This window comes from Mesocricetus auratus, unplaced genomic scaffold, assembly GCF_017639785.1.
Source record: "Mesocricetus auratus isolate SY011 unplaced genomic scaffold, BCM_Maur_2.0 Super-Scaffold_100007, whole genome shotgun sequence".
Classification (NCBI taxonomy): domain Eukaryota; kingdom Metazoa; phylum Chordata; class Mammalia; order Rodentia; family Cricetidae; genus Mesocricetus; species Mesocricetus auratus.
Window position 1 is genome coordinate 16,562,516 of NW_024429191.1, and position 23,152 is coordinate 16,585,667.

Below are 23,152 nucleotides of genomic sequence, written 5' to 3' on the forward strand. Positions count from 1 at the left end.
CTGGCATTACTTGATGACCGGCCATGGCCAAGGATACTTGTCAGGTTTCATAGTACAGGAAGGTTTTTTATAAATCCCGTGTTGACTCTGATATGGAGGACACCCTGGTGTCATGCTATGTCTGCACCTGTCAGGGCACATAACTTCCTCCACTGTGGGAGCCTGCTTGTATCTGTTGCTCCTCAGGCCTTTCTAGCCTGCCCTGCCACCAACTTGACTAGAGTTTCTCTAAGGCCAAGTACCTGCTTTCACTGTTTTTGATTCATCATCTATTATGTAATGCCATTGTGTATTATATAACGTCTGTAACAATAGATGTTCTACCAACATTTAAGGATTAGGAATGATTTATTACTATCATTGAAGGCACTCCCGAGACTTGGCTTCTCAAGCCTCTAATAACATTATTTACATGAAACACTGAACAATAACGACTGAGTTTTGAGCCACTGCTTCTTAAACTGTGGGTTCAAGACCAGTGGGAGCAGATACCACTTGGGAACCTTCTAGAAACACAAAGTTTTGGAAGCCAGCTGTGATAGTGGAATAAAAAAAAACACAGGGTGCTGAAATCTGTATTCTACAGGCTCTGTAGGTGCTTGCTGGGGAGAACCTGTTTTTGAAGTAATTACAAACAATATTTGGGAAAAAAGCACAAGGCAGTGAGAAGTCCCAGGCCAAGGGAATCCAGCAGTGATGGCTCACGTCCTAGCTGCTATGCTTGATTTGCTTCATATGTGGATTTGGTTAACTTAGCTAAACTCTGTGAGGATCATTTCCTTCATTAATAAAAGGCAGAGGGAGCAGATCAAATGACAAACTTCAAATGACTAGTGTGCCTACTGTATGGTGCCAGTTCAGCAGATGGCGGGCCCTAATTTACTGTTCCCCCAAATGTATGCCATTTAAGATTAGCTCCAAAAACTTCCAGAGGGAGGAGAAAGGAGAGAGGAGTAGGAAGTACAGAAAAAAGGGGGAGGGGCAGGGGAAGGAAGAAGAGGAGGAAAGGGGACAAAAAGAAAGTGAAAGATGTCAAGGAGGAGGGAGAGGAAGAAGAGGAAGGATAAATTGGGGGTGTGGTCAAATGCCTTTGAGAAACAAGGGATCAGTTCTTACATAGTCTTATTTTCCATAAGTAAATTAAAGGCTTTGAGAAATGTTACCAACCCCAGCCCCAAATGCAATTTTGTTTAATTCAATTTTTGTTTTGCAAAGTTACCTTCTTTCTCTCCTTTCTTCCCTTCCTCTTTACAATTCTATCCCCCTTTGTTCCTCCATTCCCCCTCTGCTCCTTCCCTCCCTCGCTTCAAGGATAACCCTGGTAGTCTAACAAAAGAAAAAAAAAAGAAAACTTCACCTTAGTTTTGTGCCTTAGACCATTTTATTTTTTAACTACTGTTCTGGGAAAATAACCTCAAGTCAACGTAGACAGTGTTGGGAAACATAGATCATGATTTGCCAATCTCCAAGCAGGTATTTGTTATTTGTGTGCTCAGTTCTAGGCACATGTGGCTTGATGGGGATGCTGCCAGGAGTCAAGGAAGCAGGTGTAGATGGGATATCAGTCCAAGGAAATGATACTCAGTTGAGTGAATGCCTAGGTCTGCCATGAGAGACATGGGGAAAGACTTGACAGGTGGAACAGGAAGTAGAGCATGACGTAGAAAGGGCTCAGTGCTTATGACAAATGGAAGAAGTCTAGTGTGACTATAGGGCTGATATAGAAGACTGAGGAGAATTGAAGTCAAGATTGCTAGGCCATGGTCCTAGCCTGTTGTACAAACCACTCTAAATGCAGCAAGTGTCCTGACTTGGCTTGGTACTGAGGTAGGGGAATTTTGTCCTGGATTTTGCATCTTAACAGGTAGTGCATATAACACCCATAGACCTAGAAATCCAACTTGTTTGTTTGCCACCCATCAATCTGAGAGTCACCTTTGATTTTTGATAATCTAGGCAAATTGCTTTGTAGAAATATTGTTTTGTAAAAACGCAACACAGAAATAAATAACACTTCTGTTCTCATGGCATTGTCTACCTAGTAAGTCATGGCAGTGCTGGGGGCTTGGTGGCTATGGTGGTTTGAAAAACAATGACCCCCATAGAATGTAGCATGATTAGGAGGTGTAGCATTACTGGAGTAGATATGGTCTTGCTGGAGGAAACATGCCACTGTAGAAGGAGGCTTTGAGGTCTCATGTGTGCTCAAGGTAACACCTAGTATCTTAGACCACTTCTTGTTGTCTTCAAGTCAAGATGTAGGACTCTCAGCTACTTCTCCAGCACCATGTCTGTCTGGATGACACTATGTCACACCATAGTGACAAATCTCTGAAATTGTAAGCTACCCCAATTAAATGTTTTGTCTTTATAAGAGTTCCAAACCACCCCACCTTGCTGTTCAGGAAGTCAGTATGCACAGTGGGTGTGGTGGTTTGAATAGGAATGGACCCCATAGACTCATGTGTTTGATTTCTTGGTCATAGGGAGTGGCACTGTTGGGAGGTATGGCTTTGCTGGAAGAGGTATGTCACTAAGGGGTTGGCTTTGAGGTCTCAGAAGCTCAAACCAGTTCTTGTGGCTCAAAGACTCTTCCTGCTGCCTAGGGATCCAGATATAGGACTTTCAGCAACCTCTCCAGTACTGTGTCGCTTGCACACCACCATGCTTCCTGCTATGATTATAATGGGCTAAACCTCTGAAAACTGTAAGCCAGTCTCAATTAAATATTTTCCATTATAAGAGTTGCCATGGTCATGGTGTCTTTTTACAGCAATAGAAACCCTAACTAAGACTGTGTGTGTGTGTGTGTGTGTGTGTGTGTGTGTATGGGATGGGAGAGTGGGGATGGGGAGAAGGGGAAGGGGGGAGAGCTACCGAAACACACTACTCTACTGATTTCTTAAGTGCATGACTTTACCACACCCAACAGCATACTGAGCCTGTCTGGATTCTAAGTGGTATAGTCATATGAACCAGGTTAATATAATTCAAAGCTGGCGCCTGACCTCAGTTCTCAAATCTTATTTATGGTTTTTCACATACTCAACTGACCATTCTACTACTTTTTAAAGCGCAGGAGATTATGTCCTTCTTCATTTTGTTAACTACCCCCCAACACACAACACATACGTGCCAACAGTATCTTGAAATGAATCTTACAAAAGAAAACAAAACTTTAAAAAAATGTTTCCCGTGGCAAATGAGTTGAAAAATACTGGTAAGGAAGCATATGCTGAGGTAATTTAAGAGTTGTGATAAGCCAAAAGGAAAGATAAATAGCCCCCAGAAACTCATGGATGTTAAAGAGGCTGCTCCCTTTTAAAGTCTAATTGGACACAGCAGGGGTCTTGATCCGTGGGACTGGCTGTTTATGAGTGGAATTTCCTACTACAACTTAGAAAGTTAAAGTGTGAGTTTGGTGGCTTTGAAGTTGAGTATCTCAGGTCTATCATCCAACCTGCAAACTGGCGTGGTCAATATCGGAAGGAGCAGAGCCATGGAAACACATACACATGCCCTGAACATAAAGTAGGCGAATGGTTCCTATGTTTTGCCAACTTCTTGTCTTGAGTGGCTGCCAAGTTGCCACCAGCCCACCCAGAAGTTCCCTTATGTTTATTACATATGCGGGAGTTCTGAGTAACCTAACCCCATGTGTGCCAGCAGCTGCTGCTGAATCCAGAGAAGGCCAGAAGAGAAGAAACCCAGCCCAGCACCGAGTCTGTAGCTTTGCAGTCTCCAGTGGAGCCTCAGAGTTACTGTCAGGATTAATGAGGGAATTTGAATGAAGGCTCTGAGTTCTATGGGCAGAAGTGCTGATTCCTGTGTCCATGTAGGGCGTCATTACTATTAATAAGCAATAATGATAACTTGCTGTCTGCCTCTCACTGTGCAATGGAGAGGCATTTTTTCCCACACATTATCTTGAAGTATAATTATCCCTGTGTTATAAATGGTGAAACTAAAACACAGAGAAGTTAATTAAACAACTTGCCCAGGGTAACAATAGTCCAAATGGAGAAGAGAATATGGCATAGACTTGGCAGCTCTTAAGAGCTGGTGATTGCAGCAGTGGTGGAGGCAAATATGAGTGTCAGCAGTGACTTATTCCCAAGCACGTGGACACTGTGTCTCTTTTGTGTGCATAGGTGTGTGTTTATGTGAGGGGAGAATGCATGTTCATACATGTCTGTGCACGTATGGTGAATGGGTACAGGCACATGTGTGTGTGTGTGTGTGTGTGTGTGTGTGCATGTACACACATGAGGAGGCAAGAGATTGATGCGTGGTGTCATTCATTAATTCCCAACCCGTGGGTCATGACTCCTTTTGGCTGGAATGACTCTTTCACGGTTGAGTATCAGATATTCTGCATATCAGATATTTATTTATACAATTCACAACAGTGGTAAAATTACAGTTATGAAATAGCAACCAAATTATTTTAGGTTGGGGACTACCACAGCATGAGGGTCACAGCTTTAGGAATGTTGAGAACCACTGCATTGATCACTTGCCACCTTGGTTTTGATGCTGTCTCTCTCACTGAACCTGGAGCACACTCATCTGGCTAAACTGACTGGCTTGCAAGTCCCAGGTATTTTCTAGAAGACTGAGACAGTTTCATTCAGACTGTCCAAACACGCAGTTCCAGACATGTATGCAACTGAGCAGGAATCGCCAATATTTATGAAGAAATGGATTCATCTTATGAGGTAGCTGCTTTGTTTCTTTAATCCTAAGATGTACATTTTCACGTTTACTTTTCCCATAACTAAGGTTTAAGAATCATGTGCATGTTTAATAAAGCACTGCCATTTTCTGCTCTGAAAGGTTGTAATTAAATCTACAGTGTGCTTACTATCAGTGTCATTTTCAAATAAAATTATAGCATATTTGTTGACTTATCTCTTTAAAATGTTTATTTTTATTTTGTGGGTAGGAATGTTTTACCCGAATGTATGTGTGCACACTGTATTCATGCCTGCTGACCGCAGAGGCCAGAAGAGGGAAATGATCTCCTGGAACTAGAGTTAGAGATGGGTATAAACTGTCTGCTGTATAGGTGCTGGGAACTGAACTCAGGTCCTCTGCGAGAGTAGCAACTGCTCTTAACCACTGAGTCATCTCTCCAGCTCCATATTTGTGGAGTTTCTACACAAAAGTTCTGCTGCACCTGCCAATGAAATGTATGGGAGGTCCAGACAGAATTTACTCAGCATAGGAATTTTCACTTTGTGAAAGTTGGGAATTTTTCCAAAACAGGCTAGACTCCAATAAAGCTTTAGAAGCCTTTGAATTGTTCTGATTCAACAGTCTCGAATGGATCCATCATCCTGTGCCTTTGTGATGGAATGGACGGGGCAGGGTAGCAGAGTCACTATTGACTGAGTTAATGTTAAAAGGAGGCCAAGTTTAATGATGGAACTTCAGACCAGTAGATGGTCAGTACCAAGACACACTAGATACATCTCAACTATTTGATTAAAGTCTGTAGCCAGGCCATGGTTTCTGTGCTAGAGGTGATACAATTTTCCACGTTGTATCATTCCCATATCAACAATAGCAATACTAGCAAGTTTGTTGGGCCACAGACCCCAGGGACACTGTGCATTGATTGTCAGCTGATAGACATAGGTGCATCCTGCTTTCTAGTCCTGGCTTACAGCCCCAGCCCACCTGACATCAATATCTAGCGCAGGAAAACAGAATTTCTTACACCTGGGGTTTTTCCATTGTGCTGTAAGTCTGTATATAAGGCTACTCACTCCTTACAAGAAACATGGGCAGTTACAACAGCACACACACAGGCAGACATACAGAGGTGGCATGTACACACACATATATATTCTCCTGGTAATAAAGGTGGCAGACACATTCCTATTAGCACAAATAGCTGGATGTCTTGTCTTTTACTTCCCGATACCTCAGACTTGTTCGTGGTGTGGATGCCACATCAGTTACTATCCCCTCTTCAGCTGTGCACACTCATCAATAAGTTCAGTGGTAAAAGCACTGTAATGAGAAAAATCCTTTGACTTTTGGCAATTATAGTTTCATGTGAATGATACAGTAAGTCTATCATGGATAGTAGAGGCTAGGTAGAACTGACAGTCACTTGGTAAAGCCACCAAGAGCTAAGAAAGGCAGTCATGAAGATGAAAATGTATTTGTGTTATCATAAGCCCAAGATGGAAAAATTTAACTCAGTGTGTGTGTGTGTGTGTGTGTGTGTGTGTGTGTGTGTGTGTGTAGATGTCAAGTATTTAAATTGTGGGTATAAGTCAGTCAATAACCAGTCATCTTCATATAACACCAAGTGAGAAGATGGGTGTGATGGTTCACATCTGTAATCCCTGCCCTCAGTAAGCTGAAGCAAGAGAATCATGAGCTGATTGCTAGCCTGGGCTACATAATGGGGCTCAAAACCAAACCAAGCAACAACAAAACCAGGAAATGAGTAAATAAACCATGACATAATGCATGTGACTGGGTAAACCCTATTAAACAATAGCAACATGAGGGAAAAATCAAGGAAATGCCTGCATCTATGGCACATTACTTGCTAATGGGACATTTAAGACTCTCCAACCAAATAGGGCCTGATGCTTGAGTTTCCAATCCTCAGATGAGCAAGCTGTTACCTGGGGATAATAGTGCCTCCAGACCTCTTACCACATGGCTATAGAGTATGAAAAAGAATAACTAAATAATGGACATGCTAGTGATATCTATAGCTATGTGGTAGAGCTATGTAGGGGCTGTGATTAGTTATGACAGTAGAGGCATTGTCAGAATCCAGGCTCCAAGGTTAGGTAACTAGAATCACAAAGTAATGCTACAGCAGCAAGGTGAATTAGGCAGATGGGAAAATCCTCCCCATCAGACATGGATACCTTCTTACTCATGACCATGATGGGATGTTGAAGGCTATTGTTAGCTGTGGGGTTGCATCAAAAGATAGACTTAGGAATGTTTATATGAAATCTTTTGTCTTTTTTGTTTGGTTTTTCAAGACAGGTTTTCTCTGTATTGTTGTGGAGGCTGTCCTGGAACTCTCTCTGTAGACCAGGCTGGGCTTGAACTCAGAGATCCACCTGCCTCTGCCTCTGCCTCCTGAGTGCTGGGATTAAATGCATGTGCCAACAATGGCTGGCTGAAATCTTTTGTCTTTTTAATGTTATCTCCTAAATGTATGTATTTGTTCACATGTAGCTGTGTTCCTATGTATGTGTGTTACGTATGAATGTTTTTACACATGCAAGTATCTATCATCTATGAAGGTATGTATGCATCTATGTATCTATGTAGCTGTGTATGCAAACATGTAAGTATCTGTTTGTCTATCTGCAAATAATAACAGGAAAAATGTAACAAATATGCTGGCAAGCTCACTTGTTCAACACAACCTATGCATTGATTAGAAAGTGTTATATAAATACGACAATGGATTATTTAATATCCTGACCATCACCATCATCACCAAACCACAAAGAGGCTGGAGTTTAGTTTCGTGTCCTGGGGAGAAAAGTATTTCTCTGTTTTTAAAGGAAGGTGATTCTCCAGGCAGTGTTGTGAGCTTACACCTCTAGCCATTTGGAAGGCAGGGGCACAGGGTCACTGGAGCCCAGGAGTTAAGAAACAATCCCGGGCAGCTCAAGCAGATCCATTTCTTAGAGAGAATGAATGAATTAAACAAAAAGAAAAATGGCCGTTTTGGCACCTCAGCATGCCGCTGGGAGACAAGGTTGTCTTATGCTTCATTCTCATTCTTCGCTTAGAATCATGACATTTCAAAGTTGGAAGAGATTTTTCTGAAACATCTGGCCCACATCCTCCCAATGCTATAAAATAAAAACCAGAGTGCTCAAGAGGAAAAGGGTTATACTCGCGATACAATGAGTTCTGGGTGAAAGGAGGGTTCTGCAGATTTCCCAGCTTCCACCATCTCTAGGGCTCTTTCTTCTCCTGGCGATTTTCTTTCTTTGTCTTACAGGTTCTTTTTATCTTCAGAACCCTTTCAGCAATTTGAGATCAATAAAGAGAGGCAGAAAAGGCCACAGCTGCCTACTGTAATATGTCTTTTTTCCCCTCCCTGTGAATTATTTTCACAACAGATCTTGTCTCTTATATTCTAACTAGTTTTCAGGCCTCATGAGAAGGTGCAGAGGTTAGGAAAAGAAATAAAAACCCGGGCATCCTAATATCTTAACTAGGCACTATCCCATCCTATCCGTTTCCATCTTAGTAGAGTAAATTGCTTGACCTGGAGCAGGAAGACCACGAGAAGAACTTACAGAGAAATAGGGGGACTCTAAGCCCAGAAGGTTCAGTGATTATTCTAGGCAACAAAGTTGCTGATAGAAATATATCAAAGACAGGGGTTACTGTAGAAAAAAATCACATGTAAAACGACATCTTAAGCAGGCAGCGTAAAGAGGAAGGTGTGTGGGTAATGGACAGACACCCCAGGGAGATGGAAAAGGTCACTGAGATGAAAATAACCTTGGGAACTGGGAATGACTGCTCCATTACCACAGACGGGAAGAAAACACCATGTCCAATCAGATGGAACAGATTGAAATGCGATTCCAGTCAAGTGTGAATGCCACTGAATGCATCCTGGAACTATTTGGGGAGCTGGCAGGAGAGGGGTCTACTCCCCCCATCTCTCAGCCCCCTATTGGACATCAGTATAGTCCAAGAGCAGGGACTTGTAAGGCTGTGATGTATACAAATATATCTCCATAGATCCTAAGTGAAGCAGGTGGAAAACTCTTTTCTATAGGGACATGATTGTTCTGCCGAAGTACAAAAGAGGAGCTCTACTATCCAGAGATTTGAAGTGAAGGGATACAAAGTCTGCCTCCAGAGGGGAAGATGGAAGAAGAGAACGATTGATCACTGCCTTTTATTGCTGGCTTCCCATGGTTGAGTGTTCACTGATAAGAATTGGTTTAACTCCAAGATGCTGTCTTGGAGACAATTACTGTTTTCTGCTAAAATACAACTCTAGCAGAAAACATTCATTTAAGTGATAACTGCCTAAATGCGTCAGTAGCGGGCATGTGTTTGCCGCATCATCTTCTCATCTTTGGTGTTACAAGAACCAAGAAGGAATAAGTAATAAGGAACAGAAATCATAAAACAAAGTATTTGATGGAAAATGACAAAAGAGAGAGCTGGTATTGGCCCTGGGGCTATCCAGGGAAGGCTGGTGCTGGAATTCTAAAGTACCACATAAAATAGTTTTCTATACTTTACTAGGTTATTCAGATTCTCGAGTTTAAATATTAACTACACTGCTTTCTTCTGGCTTTCTTTGCCATTCAAAGCAAGACCTTTTCATCATCCAGAAAAACCTTGCTGATTCTTTCTCTCTCCTTCTGTAGACTAGGGAACAGCCAAGAGCCAGGGTCTGCACCCACAGTTTTCTCGATTCCTTGCTTGGAAATTAAAACTACTTCTGCAACTCCTTTCTTCCTCTGACTTTATGCATGACTTATTTGTTCATTCACCTGATTATTGAGCCTATGAAACCTGTCAAGCTCAGTGCTGGCTACATGCACAGAATACAATGGACCACTGGGGAGATACAGTTCTTGTCTTCACAGAGCTGAAATCTAATAGGGAATATAGGGGAGCATGGTAAGGCCAGCTAGCAGACAGGAGATGAATATGCTGTACAGGAATAAACAGCTAAGCATCAAATTGAATGCTGTTGTGGGTTAAACTGGGTCCTCCACACCTCAAAGGTATGTATGTGTAAAGTGATATTGCTTGCAGATATAATCCAGTTGAATTAATTTTGGATTATCATGAATTATCCACCTTTTCCCCAGTGACTGGTGTTCTTGTAAGGACAAAGGTTCTGAGCCCCACAGACTTTCATTAAAGAAGGGGTTCATGTGAAGATGGAAGGCTGCTTTTCTGTCCTCTTAAAAAGGGATGAAGCGTACACCCACAACCACTAAGGCCTTAGATGTAACCTTATAGTGACTTGCAGTCAACAAGCCTTTGTGAGATGTACCCCCATGTTTGCTGGCCCCGATTTGATCCTGTCCTTTTAAAGCTTTCTCAGCAAGGATGTTATGCTTATTTCAATCCATGAAAGGTACTAAGTGATACAAACAGACTGAAGAAGTGACCCCTGTCTTTAAGTGATGACAATTTAATGTTGACACAAGTGACTTATGTGCATGAAACACCAAGAGAATATTACAAATTAGAATGTAATGAGGTGCTAAATTGAATGAGGCAGACTCTAAGACTATTTCACCACTCAGAAGAGGGGATGCTCTTGCTGGGCAGACATGACTAGGGAAGCTTCACGCTTAGATGAAACTCAGTTAGTAACTGAACCAAATGATAGTTGTGGAATTGTCTCTATTCTCAGGCATGGGGTTTGGGATGGATTGGAGTAAAGAGTTGACACCACAGCAACTTCACAGGGGTTCCAATCCATAGTAGCAGATACCACATTCCAGGAAAGTGCAACAGCATCCAACTGTACAAGTTTGAGGCACCTGATGTCAGTTCAAACAAACCATCCCTAGTCAGTACATGTGCACTGAAAGAAAATAAATTACAGATGGTAAATGGTTCCAAATTTGGGGGTCCAAACATCAAATTGAGTATTTTTCATGTCCCATCTCTCTGCTTCCTTTAAAATGTTTTCTCCCCATCAAAACAAGAAAGATGTGCAGTTTGAGGAATCATGCAGTTCTACGATATTTGGTTCAAAAATAGCAAGCTTTTTCCATCATCACTGGTTTCTTCCACCCCAACAGCAACTGCATTTACCTTTTTTAGCTGATTATTTTGGTATTTATCTCTAGTTCTATAAATAACAGGCGCTGCTGCTATTTCTTGTGTTTTCATTTTTTTAAATGCCCTGCTTAGTAACTTCTCACCACAGAAGGTGCAAAGCTGGGCTTTTTCTTTACCTTCCTACTCCACTCATACCTCCTCACCTTCCCCTGTGTTTTCCTGAGTCTACACTCACATCATTCATCCAGTTTGGCAGCATCATGCTTGATATAATACTCAGACATAAGCCATGTAGGGAATGATGACAACTTATTTACTTTTGAACATATGACTTGCATAGAATTTTTTTAAAGCATGGTGTGTGTGTGTGTGTGTGTGTGTTGCAAGCATGTGTATGATGGTGTGCTTGTCTAGTACACCTGTATACGTACTGTAGGAAGAGGATACTTGCTATCCCATTTTATCACTGTCTGTCTTATCCCCTTTGAGATAGGATCTCTCACGTAATCTATGTGTTTTGTTTGTTTTTGTAGGGTGACTGGCCAGTAAAATCCTGGCCATCATCCTGACTATAAGCCCCAATGTTAGGGTTACTAGCTTATATGGACGTGCTTGGATAATGATGATGATGATTGTGGGTGCTGGGGTTCCAAAGTCAAATCCCGAAGCTTAGTCAGTAAATGCTCTTATCCATGGAGTCAGCACCTTTAGAACCACCTTACATCTGTATTTAAATCTCCATATGCTAATTTTCCTGGAGATGATCTCTTTGGGTCAGTTTCTTGTCTTCCTTAATAACAGTCTACACATCCTTACACAAGTCATAGACGTCTCCAAGCCACCAGTTTGCCATCTATAAGGCAGTGATCATAATCCAAATTTATAGCATAATGGCATCAACGTGTGTCAGGGAAACACTACCAGGAGGGGACACAGGTGGCCAAGCAAAATTTGTTCACTTACTCCAGCCAGGGAGAAGCATACAGTGGGGTGACTGGTGTTTGAATCAAAGTGTGAGGAAGGGCTATGTGAGGTCCAGATTCAAAGGAACCCATTCACTCCTGTATTTGGTGCTGTCAGTGGGTGGGGACCTTTGAGATGTAGGGACCTTTAGATGTGTGGCCTAATGGGAGGTCTAGAGACTGGCTCCTCCCCTGTGCTTTGCAACCTTCACATGCTCCATGCACTGCAGTGACACATTGAGGTGATACAGTAAGGGGCCCTCACCAGAGCTGTGTCTATGAACTTCCAGAGTAGTGAGCTCCATACACCTCTTTTCTGTATAAACAAGATTCAAATAGTTTGGTGTGGCATTCAGTTGCTTGTATTTGGGTGCTGTCATGAAGCATTCTTGACTTTATTATTTTATCTAGCTTCACAAGTCAAAGTAGGGCCTTGAGCAGTATTTTTTTTCACCAAAAGAAGATATTTCACCAAAGAAGACATACAAATGGCAAAAAAGTCCGCAAGAAGATGTTCCATATCACTAATTACTAGGGACTGTAATTACTGTCATAGTAGATATCATTTCACACCAACCAGGATGGCTACTACTGAGGAAAAATCCAGAAGCAAGAGCTGGGGAGGTAGTAAAAAAAAAAAACCTAAAATCTTTGTGGGTTTCTGTGAAAACAGTATGGCAACTTATCAAGAATTTTAAACACATCGCTACTATGAGAGTCAGTGATTTTACCAGTAAGAGCAACCCCCAAAAGAGTCTTCAAACAGGTTACACAGCCGTGTCATCTGCAGAACTAGAAGGTGGTCCAATCTGAGTGTCCAGTGATGGACATGGGACTAACAAAGTGTGACACACAGAATATCCACAAAAGAAATTAATCATCCTAAAATGAAGGGAATTCTGTCCCCTGCTACAGCAGGATGGAACCTGAAGGCATTACATTAAGTGAACTATCAGTCACCCATGAAAGAACAAACATAGCAGGATTCTATTTATATGAGGCCCCAGAGTGGCCAAACTCAGAGAAAGAAATATAATGATGGCTGCCAGGAGCTAAGGGAGGTTAATGGGTGTCAAACTCTATTTTCAATCCTTTATGTCAATTTAAAAATCCATGGTAACTGCTTTCACATCCTGATAGAATCCCCAATATACCCTGAACTCCAAATCCATCCCACAAGGAATGTACACACATTTCCTGGGGTGGATGGAGCTATCCAGAAGATGGACGATTACACACAGTGTGAGCACAGAACGGTGTGCAAAGTATAGGCAAAATGATAGCGATCCTGATAGGTGCATTTTACCGCAGTTGAGAGGTGTGTGTTGGAATTCATATTGGCTGTGTTTGCTGGCATCAGACCTGTACAAGATCAAGCCAGCCAAAGGGGCCCTTGAAATCTCACCTTAGTTAAGGAGCTGAGCTATTGGCATTTGATGGCTACTGAGGGGAGGGGAGTCAGTTTTCTTTAGGAATCTCCAGTGGATGCCCCTATGCCCACACACATACTGGCAGCACTAAGTGGATTCAGTAGGTTTAAAACAGAGTGTATGAAATTAGAAGAGGAAAGTGGTTGGGGGCTTGGTTCTCATTTGGTCAAAACATGTGATATGAATCTTCAAAATTCTCAATACTTTTAAACAATAAATTGTAAAAAGTGTTTGTTTGTTTAGGGTGCATCTCAAGAGTTAAAAAACTGCCCATGATCCTGGGTTGATCTTCACTACTACAAAGAAATATGTGTTAAATTAAAAAATCCCACATTATATATTACATATATGAGGTACACTTTTGTATTCTATATTTATGTATAATTGTTACATGCCAACTGAACTTCAAAAACATTTTGAAAAATAAATAATATCAATAAAAATCTCTGCTTCAGTTGAATTTTCAAAATCTCTTTTCAAGATATTTAGGTGCATTAGGATATCATTTAATGATTTACACAAGTTTCAACAGCTATAGACAATGCTGTTTTACAGATTGAAAAATATAAAGCATATACTGTTCAGTTTTATGGTGTCAGAGTATCTGAACAACAGTTTGAATTCAAGTGAGTTTAGAGCCCACACTTTAAAAGTTGTACACATCCTTAAAGCTTGCTTATCAAATAGGACTGTGGAACTTCCATTGGAAAAATATACATATGCTGTAACTTAAGAAAATTTGAGACATTTTCAAGAAGAGACTAAGCTGTGTTCTTAAATGATTATTACGTATTATACAGGAAGTTGCCCTTTGAATAAAATGTGGAATGTTAAAGGGAATTTGGGAAGATTTGAGTTGTGTTTAAAAAAGGGCTAGGGCAGGAAACTGTTAAGGCATTGCATGCATTTAGCAGTCTCTGCTTTGCTGGGACATCGGTTCTTATGTACCCAGAGCTGGGGACAGAGATGGAGAGGCAGAAGATACACAGTGCTGATCGACCCTGGGATTTGTGTCAATATCCAGATTATTTGCTGAGGAGAAGCAGTTCTCTGCTGGCTGTCATTTTCCCACTGTGCATCTCCAAAGGAATTACCCGTCCATCTTCATTGTGTGCTTACAGGCACTGTGGTGCAAAAGCATTGCCCCAACTCTAGCCAGGCTGGAAATTGGTGGACTGACAAACTATTAATGTACTCGCGTTTATAATGCTTTTTACAAGGAGGAAAGATGAAAGAAACAGAAAGTCTCATTTCTACAACATTGCTGGGCAAGTCGGCAGCATCTTGGACCTGAGGGGTATATCCATTGCTAAATCTTGTCATGAGAGACTTTGTTCTGGAAGTTGGGGTGGGAATCTCTGGAATCTGAAATTCACACTGGAAAACTATGTATTTTTCCCTTCTTGAGGTTACTGCCACCACTTTCAGCTATGTGTTACAAGAACCAGTACTTCTCAACTTATGCAGGTGAAACGCAAAGATTCACACTATTCAACTGTGTATATCTCAATTTCAGCATTGGTGCAGCCCACCTTATTAAGAGAGGGAGAAGAAGAGGGAGAAGGAGGAGACTGGAGGGTTGGAAAGGGAGGGAGAAGGGGAGGAAGAGAAGTAAGAAAGGAAGACAAGGAGGCAAGGGGAGAGAGAAAGAGAGAGAGAGAGAGAGAGAGAGAGAGAGAGAGAGAGAGAGAGAGAGAGAGAGAGAGAGAGGAAGTCCTAGACTCTGAGAAATCTTGATGTATGTAGGCATAAGAAACTCACAAACAGAATGCTACATAAGAAGGAAGCTTAGAGATCTTTCAAGTCAATAACCAATAACATGTAGGTAAACTGAGGCCAAGAAAGACTAAAAGATTTGACAAGTCTTACACATGCTATGAGTCAGGGATAATGCCTATAGAAAGGTCAAGTTCTCTTTCTGAAACGAATTTTAGTCACTGGGGAAATAAGGTCAATAATCAACAAAAAAAGACTCCAGAAATTAAAAATCTGTGGAGTAAAGGTAGCAGTTACATGAGTGAAAAAAAGCTGCCTAAGAATGACTGAAAATCTTTTCCATCTGTACATGTAACAAAGATTGATGTCTACTATATACAAAGAACACAAAAATCTAAATAACAAGAAACTAAACAGATCCAGTCAATAAAAGGGCTAATTAGATACATAGAGAATTTGAAAAAGATGAAACGCAAGTAGCCAATAAACATATAAAAAAAAGCTCAGTCTTCCATGCCATCAAAGAAATCCAAATCAAAACTACATTGAGATGACATTTGACTCTAGTCAGAATGCTAGTCATTGAGAAAATAAACAACCACAAATGCTGACAAGGATGTGGACAACACTACTGGTGAGGATGTGAAGTAGTCCATCCTCTATGGAAATTAGTATGAAGGTTTTACAAAAGACCAAACTAGATCTACTACTGTGTTACCCAGCTTTTCCACACTAGGGTTATTGACACAAAGGACCCCCAGTTAACGTGCCACAGAGATATTTACACATTAACACTCCCTGCCATGTTATTCACAACAGTTAAACTATGGACAACCCTAGATGTTCAAGAAGAAAGGAACGGATACAGAAGACTTGATAATACATACATACATATATACATACATACATACATACATACATACATACATACATATGCATACACCTACACAAATATTTAGCCATAAAGAAGGATGAAGTTGTGCTGTTTGCAGAAAAGTGGATTACAACCAGAAATAATCATATTAAGTGAAGTCTCTGAAAGACAAAGATCCTATGTTGTTCCTCCTTTGTGGTTCCGAGATGTTACACAGTCCTAAAACAGCACACACATATGGAAAACTGAAAGCGGGATTGTCTAGAAAACAAAGAGGAAAATGGGATGGATTGCAGTTAGAAAAGGGGAACAGGGAGAATGGGGGTAGGATGAGAGCAGGGAGGGAGCAACGGGAGAAGGACAAGAGGAGTATGAAGAAGCAAGAAAAGGGGAGGGCTGAGGAGTCTGTGGGTGTGTTCAATGGAGAATACATACCTTTAAAACATAAAACATATAGACAAAGTCAAGTTCTCCAGCTTCTACTTTAGACTTTCCCCCTTGGGCAGATGCTTCCAAGATGGTAAGATATGCATGACATGGCATATAAAGAGTTTTAGGGCCCCTGAACTGCAATAAGAATCTCTCGAAGAGTGTGGTGTGAGTGGCCTAGAAGTCAAGGGTATTTTGTGACATCCACTTGGTGCTTTCAGCCCTTATAAACTACAACTCCTGGCCTTTGACAGCCAGCTTCCACTGTCTGTCTTACATCTCAATATGCCACACACATATTCTGAGGTTAACATCTGCTATGGGGAAGGTAGAGAAATAGTCTGTAGTTAGGAAGTTCTTTTGCAATTAGGGTTTAAGCACTAGGTTCTTTATTTTCCCATTGTGTGACCAACATTGACAAGTTGTCCAAATTCCTTGTGCCACAGTGTTCTCAGCTGCAAAAGGGCTGTGATGATAATTGTTGCTACACGAGATATGGTGGGAATTAAATAAATGCTCATAATGAAAAGTGCTCGTGTGCTCAGAATAGTAAGTAGCACGGAGGGAGAAAGGGTTGTGAGCTCACAGCCAAGTCCTGTATGGCTCTGCATTTTCCATTTGGAGGAAGTAGGAAAGCTCTCTCTGGCCAGCTCAGAGCATCCCCAAATCAGCCTACACTGCTCAGTGGACTCTCAATCCAAACAATGCAAATGCTGTATGAGCACAAGGAAGAAGTGAGAGATAGTTCCAAAAGGCTGGTCCAGGCATCTCAGGGGTGAGGAGAAGAACTGGAACCCAGTGACTCAGGTAGAAAAAATCCAAGTGGAGAAAGTGAGAGATACTTGATCCTAAGAAAAGTCAAAACATGCTGAAACCAAAAGTCAGCACCTCCCGTTGAAGGCTAGCCTCCTCGGACTGCCCTCCTCACCTGTAATCCACCCAGGCTCTTATGTTACTAGTGTGAATGCACATAAAGAATGTATTATAATGTCATCACTTACAGATGATCTATTATTATTTCAAGACACTTAAAAAGTAAAAGGAAAATTTAATATGTTTTACATATATCTAAATGCAAGTATATGAAAATATATCCTATTGTGTCTTCTTTCCATAAAGTTCTCCACTTTTTTTCTACCATATACAATGAAAAGCAATAAATACATCAAAGCAATGTGGTTATCAATGACATTTATCCTCTCAATAAATGTTTATTAATCATCAATTATGAATCTGCTACTAGGGCACAGCAGAGGAGCTAAAGCATGCAATGGAGCTAAGATAAAGGAGAGAAGACAAGGAGAGAAGTGAATCAACAATCCCATATATATTATATGCATCTATTATACATACATACATATACACACACACACACACACACATTGACTTTGGGAGAGGGAAGGGGTTAGAGAAGAAATCAGGCAGATGAAAAGAAAGAGGAGGGAGAACACAGAGTATCTGATAGCCTGAGCAGAGTACTACCCTTAGAGTACATAATTACTCCAAACTTCTCAGGATATCCTAAATGAAATTAGACTTCCATGGGTAAAGAAGCAAGAACATTCGTAGCACTTTAAATGAGACTTTCTCTCCCCAAACTAAATTTATAAAGAGAAAGTATTTCATTCCTCGTTATTTTAAAGGTTTATTGTGTGTGTATGAGTGTTTGACCTGCATGTGTATGTATATATATATATATATATATACATATATATATATATATATATATATATATATATATATATGCTCTGTGTGAGTTCCTGGTGCCTCTGTCTTCATAGTGAGAACTGTGCTGTTTCCTTAAGCAGCTCGTTTGCTTGTCTCACTAGTTTATTATGCACCTTGAAATCTATGTTTCCCTTTTTGCCTTGGCTGCCAGGAAGCTTAGACTTGCTTCCAATTTGTATCAAATAAAGGAATGCAGATTTACATATATGAACAACCATAATGCTTTTCTCCAAGACTTTTTTGTATGTTCTTGTGTCATCTAATTATAGTTGTAGAGTTTTTTAGAAATAAACGTTTTGAGGGAGCTTCAAGAGAAAGAAAGAAAGAAAATCAGGAAAGAAGAAAGTATAGGAGGAGAGATAGACAGAAGCACACACACATACGCACACAGGGGGAGAGAAAGGGGGGGAGGGAGGGAGGGAGGCAGGGAGAGAGAGGGAGACAGGGAACAGAAAGAGGAGGAGGAGGAGGAGCACTTTTTTTTCTTTTTGATACCAGACATGAATGTGTGTTCCATCCACCTCAATAAAGAAGCCACAAATAAGACGGGCAAGTATGTTTGTAGATCACCACATACAAACTGAAACTTTCAGACTGCAACATGTTGTCACTTAGAATGAACCAAGCTCTTGCTTTACAAAAGGGCTGGGACACATCCCATTTGCCCCATTGCAAACTTGGATCCCTTCCTCCATCTTTGAATGGCTTGTCTCTGCTGCTAAGGACTTTCTGAAAGGTTCCTGTCAGGGCCTCTTGCTTTCATTTCTAATGTTCAGCATGATGTTGCTGATGACTGTTTCAAGCCTCCATAAAGAACCAAACTTCAACTCTCTATGTGAGATAGGTAAGTCAGATCTTCTGGATAAGCATGTGCCTGTCTGTATATTTTATTCCTGTGCTGGCAAAAAAGTGCAAACCTGATATGATGATTTAAAGGGAGCCTCCTTTTTCCAGATGTAGGACCCTCTATTCTGCTGAAGCTGGCACCCAGATGTTTATCCAGATGAGTGATATCATAGGATTGGAAGTATACTGCTGTGTAGCAGTAGCACTAACTTGCTCTGGTAGAATGTCTGAGCTCAGCTGTGGGGAAGCAAATGTTTCAGGGGCTGGTTATATAAGTTCTGGAAACATCTCTCCAACTATACCCATATATCTGCTTGATTGGCATAGATGGAGGGTTAGAGCAGCTTGGCTGCAAAGGTGGTGAGAGTTTAGTACCATGCACTAAAGGATGCACTATAGTCATAGAAAATAATGACAGTTGACACATAAAGGTGAAACTTGTTCATTGCTTTTAGGAGGTTTTTGTATTGGGGAAAAACATTTTAGTTCCTGTATTTTATATCCAGTTTGTTTCTCCAAAACAGAGGCTTGTTGGGCAAGAAATGTGCACTGTGACTTTCCTAATGTCAGGCTTTGACAACATCAAGTCATCGGAACAATAAGAGGAGGGCAAGAAATAATGTTTTCTTGTTGTGGATGGGCTGAATATGTTGGAAGGCTTTTTTTTTTTTTGGTTTTTACAAGACAGGGTTTCTCTGTATTGTTTCGGAGGCTATTGGTCCAGCACGGCCTCGAACTCACAGGTTGGAAGGCTTTTTAACTAAGGAGATAAAAACCCAAAGAAGTCTGAACTGCTACATGATCTTAAGATGCCAGTGTCATTGCCAAGGGACCAACTTAAAAATATTCTGTGCAATTAACCAGCTAAACTTAACACACCCAAACACAGGGGCCCTGTGCGGGTGCTGTGATAACACCTGACAGATTCAGCCCCTTCCATCAAACTCGATTGAAAACACTCCAGCACTGCTCTGCACTATGCATCTTTGGTGTCAAACTCCATTTTCAATCCTTTACGTCAAATTTAAATTCATGGCAACCGCATTCAGATCTTGATAGAAGCCCCAATTTGCCCTGGACCCCAAATCCATTCCACCAGAAATATACACAGATGCAAGCGCACACGCACGTACTTCAGATGGGCAAGCTTTCATTTTAGCAAGCAGGAGTGAAGGACACTGAGTGACTACCCGCTTACTTTAGCTTTAGCCCGCCCCCAACAAGAGCCTGCTGGGAACAAGGCTACTATTCAATCAGGTTTTCACCCCTCTGTGGAGAAATCATATGAGCATGGTAGATTAATGGCCTTCTCGTTTAGTATGAAAACAGACCTTCATATTTTCAGTGGCATTTTCTCCTCTTGGTAAACCACTATCATTTTTTTTAAGTGAGCAGAGCAAATTGGTGTAACTGATGAAAAATGAATAATTTTGGTTCCAAACACATAGATCTGTTCTGTCCACCCAAATGATGAGCTCTTGATTTCTATACAAAGCCTACAAAAATTCTCTATTGACAACCTACAATCTGATACAGCGTCCAAAAGCAAAGAAGTCGCCCTGTGGACTATCACTAAGAAAACATTCTGGATGGCCCAGAGATAAGAACTGACCTCACTTATGGAAATAATTTTTGCTTGGGTATCCATACATTCATAAAAGGATGTCTTTTTAAAAGCTCACTTTTCTCTTTAATAATTGTCTGTTTTTCAAAAGCTATCAGCAGGTGCACCTTATTTCAAAAGCCTCTTGTCCTTCATAATACAATATTCATCACGATTACATAGTATGAAATAAAAAGTAGCAAAACACAAGCGAGGGTAGTTCAATTAAATGCAACATAATCTCTGCTGCAAAAAAAAAAAAGAAAAATAGTACTGTAACTAAAATCAGGTTCTGATGAAAGAAAAAAAGGAATATATTTCCACATATTTTTAATTATATAGAATTTCCTCAAACATGATTTTTCATAATATATTCCATTAAGTTAACATCATATTTGAAGAAAGAGCATTTTCCGATTTCATTTTAAGCCTGATTTTGAGCAATTACGGTGTCATTGTTCCACGGTAGAAAGGTTGAATTCATTTACTGTGTGGTTATGTTAGTTATGATTGATGTCTCTTCTCCAAATGATAAACCAATCACCCCGATGATGTAATGTCATTTTAAGAGTGCCATAATCACATTTCTCTCAAACTAGAAGCTCTGATGAGTTCTAATAAAGATTTATGGTAGATTAAAGGCCTTCATAATATCAACAATGGATTGCTCATTTGATGAGAGATTTGACTAGATAATTTAAAAAAAAGAATATGAGTTTGCTAAATATATCAGGCCTGGCTTTGAAGAAGGGCATGGGCCATCATAAGTAGCAGTCTATTGGTCCATTTGCTGAATGAATCATCCTAATATATTTAGGAGGTCCTTTGTAATTGGAGATGTTGAGACCGTTGGTAGCTTATATTCATGGATAGAGCCAAAGCAGTCTTTTGGGGGAGTATTCTTGGCATGCAAATCTCTCTCTTGCTTTTGATGAGCTGCATTGATGAACACAACAAGGGGCTAACTCAGAAGGCAGTGCCAAAGCTTTGGGTCAAGAGTAGATAAGGCTCAGGCCATGGATACTGAATCCTTAGGTAACTGTGCCCTCTTCTGTATACATTTGTTTGGGTGAACATTCCACAAAGTAGGAATCCAAAATAAGGCCTGGTTATTGTCATGCTTGCTCCAATTCTAAGACTTTGAGAGTGGGAGTTGAGACACAAAATCCTCCAAAGTGGAACAGAACCTCGTGTTCATCCCCTCTGTTGCGAGAACACGAAAATCCAAACAAGAGCTCTGAATTTAGAAGCTGTGTTTATCTCAGTGCCTCCCAATTCGCTCGTTAAATTCTAGTGAAGTGGTGCAAGTAAAGGGTCATAGAGAGGTCGTACCCCAAACACTTCAGTCTTGGCACGGTATTCGGTACTCATGTCAAGGGAACACATTTTAATCGCAAAACCATATAAAACAAGCAAGGAAGGCAAAGTCAGAAGCCAACGATAAAAAGCAAGGGAACTGAGAGGCACATGAATGGGGCATGTGAGGGTATCCAGGGTCACTTGGCTATGACCAGAATCATAGTAATACAAGATTCAATATTCCAGTGTCTCCCCACACTTCACCTTTGAGACACGCATAGCCACTGGCAAATTCCTCCCACAGAAGGAGGCCCAGAGACTGTTACAATCAGTAAAGCCTCCCCCCCCCAATAGCTGTGACCTTCAAAAGACGCATCTTAGAACTACCACACCACAAAGATGACAAATGCATTTCACCTTGTCGCTTCCCGCACCACCTTCTCCCAGCCTTTGTTTCAATAGTTGTCATTTTGCTGGAGGCTCACGAATGTCAAGCACAACACACCACACATTTCAGACACCACAGAGTTTCCTTACCACTGCTGGAGGCTTGCTGGGGCCCTGAGCATGCCCTGAGCAGGTATGAATTGGGGGAGAATTCCTCATCAGGATTGGTGTCCATGATCTGATGGGAGGTGTTGCTGTCTAGCAATGGCATCTGGCAGCTAACTGGTGGAGGATTATGGGAGCTAGGCAGCTGAGCAGATGGGAGGAGGCTAGACGAGGATGTAGGTGGAATGGGACGACCTGGGAAAGAGGACAGAGGGGTCAAAGGTCAGCAATGAGTGTCATGAGAGCATCCTAAGAAAGTCACATTGAAACCAGCTCACGATATAAAAATTTGTTTTTGATGAAGTGCTCCAGATGAGCTTTTTAATGGTTTGGATGTTTCTTCAGCAGCCCATATGCATACCACTGTTAGTATGATACTTGATACTTTAGTAATATACTTCAGGAAAGGGCATCCATTTGAATGAAATATATAGAGAAGTCTAGTTCCTTCTATCTCCTTTGCTATGATTCTAAGTCCTCCTCATCTCTCCCTAAATCATCTCCTTTCTGGGATGCCCATTTCTACTCTTGAGAAATTGCCCACCAACTCTACCATGACTCCATCTCTTCTCCACAGGAGTTAAGATGGCTTCTCATAGGTAGAAATCAGGTCATATCACCTTTGTACCCTCCAATGGCTTTTCATTGTATGGGGAAAGAAATCCAAACTCCCCACAACAATAGGCATGTCCTACCTTCTCTGGATGGGAGCTGCTCACTTACTCCCTTACACAGAAGGTACCCTTCCTATTTTCCATCTGGCTATTTATTCTCCAGTCAATTGGGCATTCTTACTTCTTGAACATGCCAAGCCACCCCACCTTTACAGGTTTTCATTCTCACCTTAATAGACACTCCTCCAGCCCTCTGCTTCTATCACCCGGCCAATATTCTCAAGACTTCTACTTCTCTTTAGTAAAGCTCTTCATGTTTACCTGCT

At 41.1% G+C, this 23,152-nt stretch overlaps 1 protein-coding gene across 8 annotated transcripts in view; it reads right to left on the minus strand.

Annotated features, from left to right (window-relative positions):
• The window catches only part of Tenm2 (teneurin transmembrane protein 2), a 1,211,860-nt gene that overhangs the window by 347,111 nt on the left and 841,597 nt on the right, over positions 1-23,152 (minus strand). For all 8 annotated transcript variants that reach the window (XM_040748463.1, XM_040748461.1, XM_040748460.1 and 5 more), the window contains one exon: positions 22,198-22,407. In XM_040748463.1, coding sequence (XP_040604397.1) covers positions 22,198-22,407 — 210 coding nt within the window. The remainder of the gene's footprint in view (positions 1-22,197; positions 22,408-23,152) is intronic.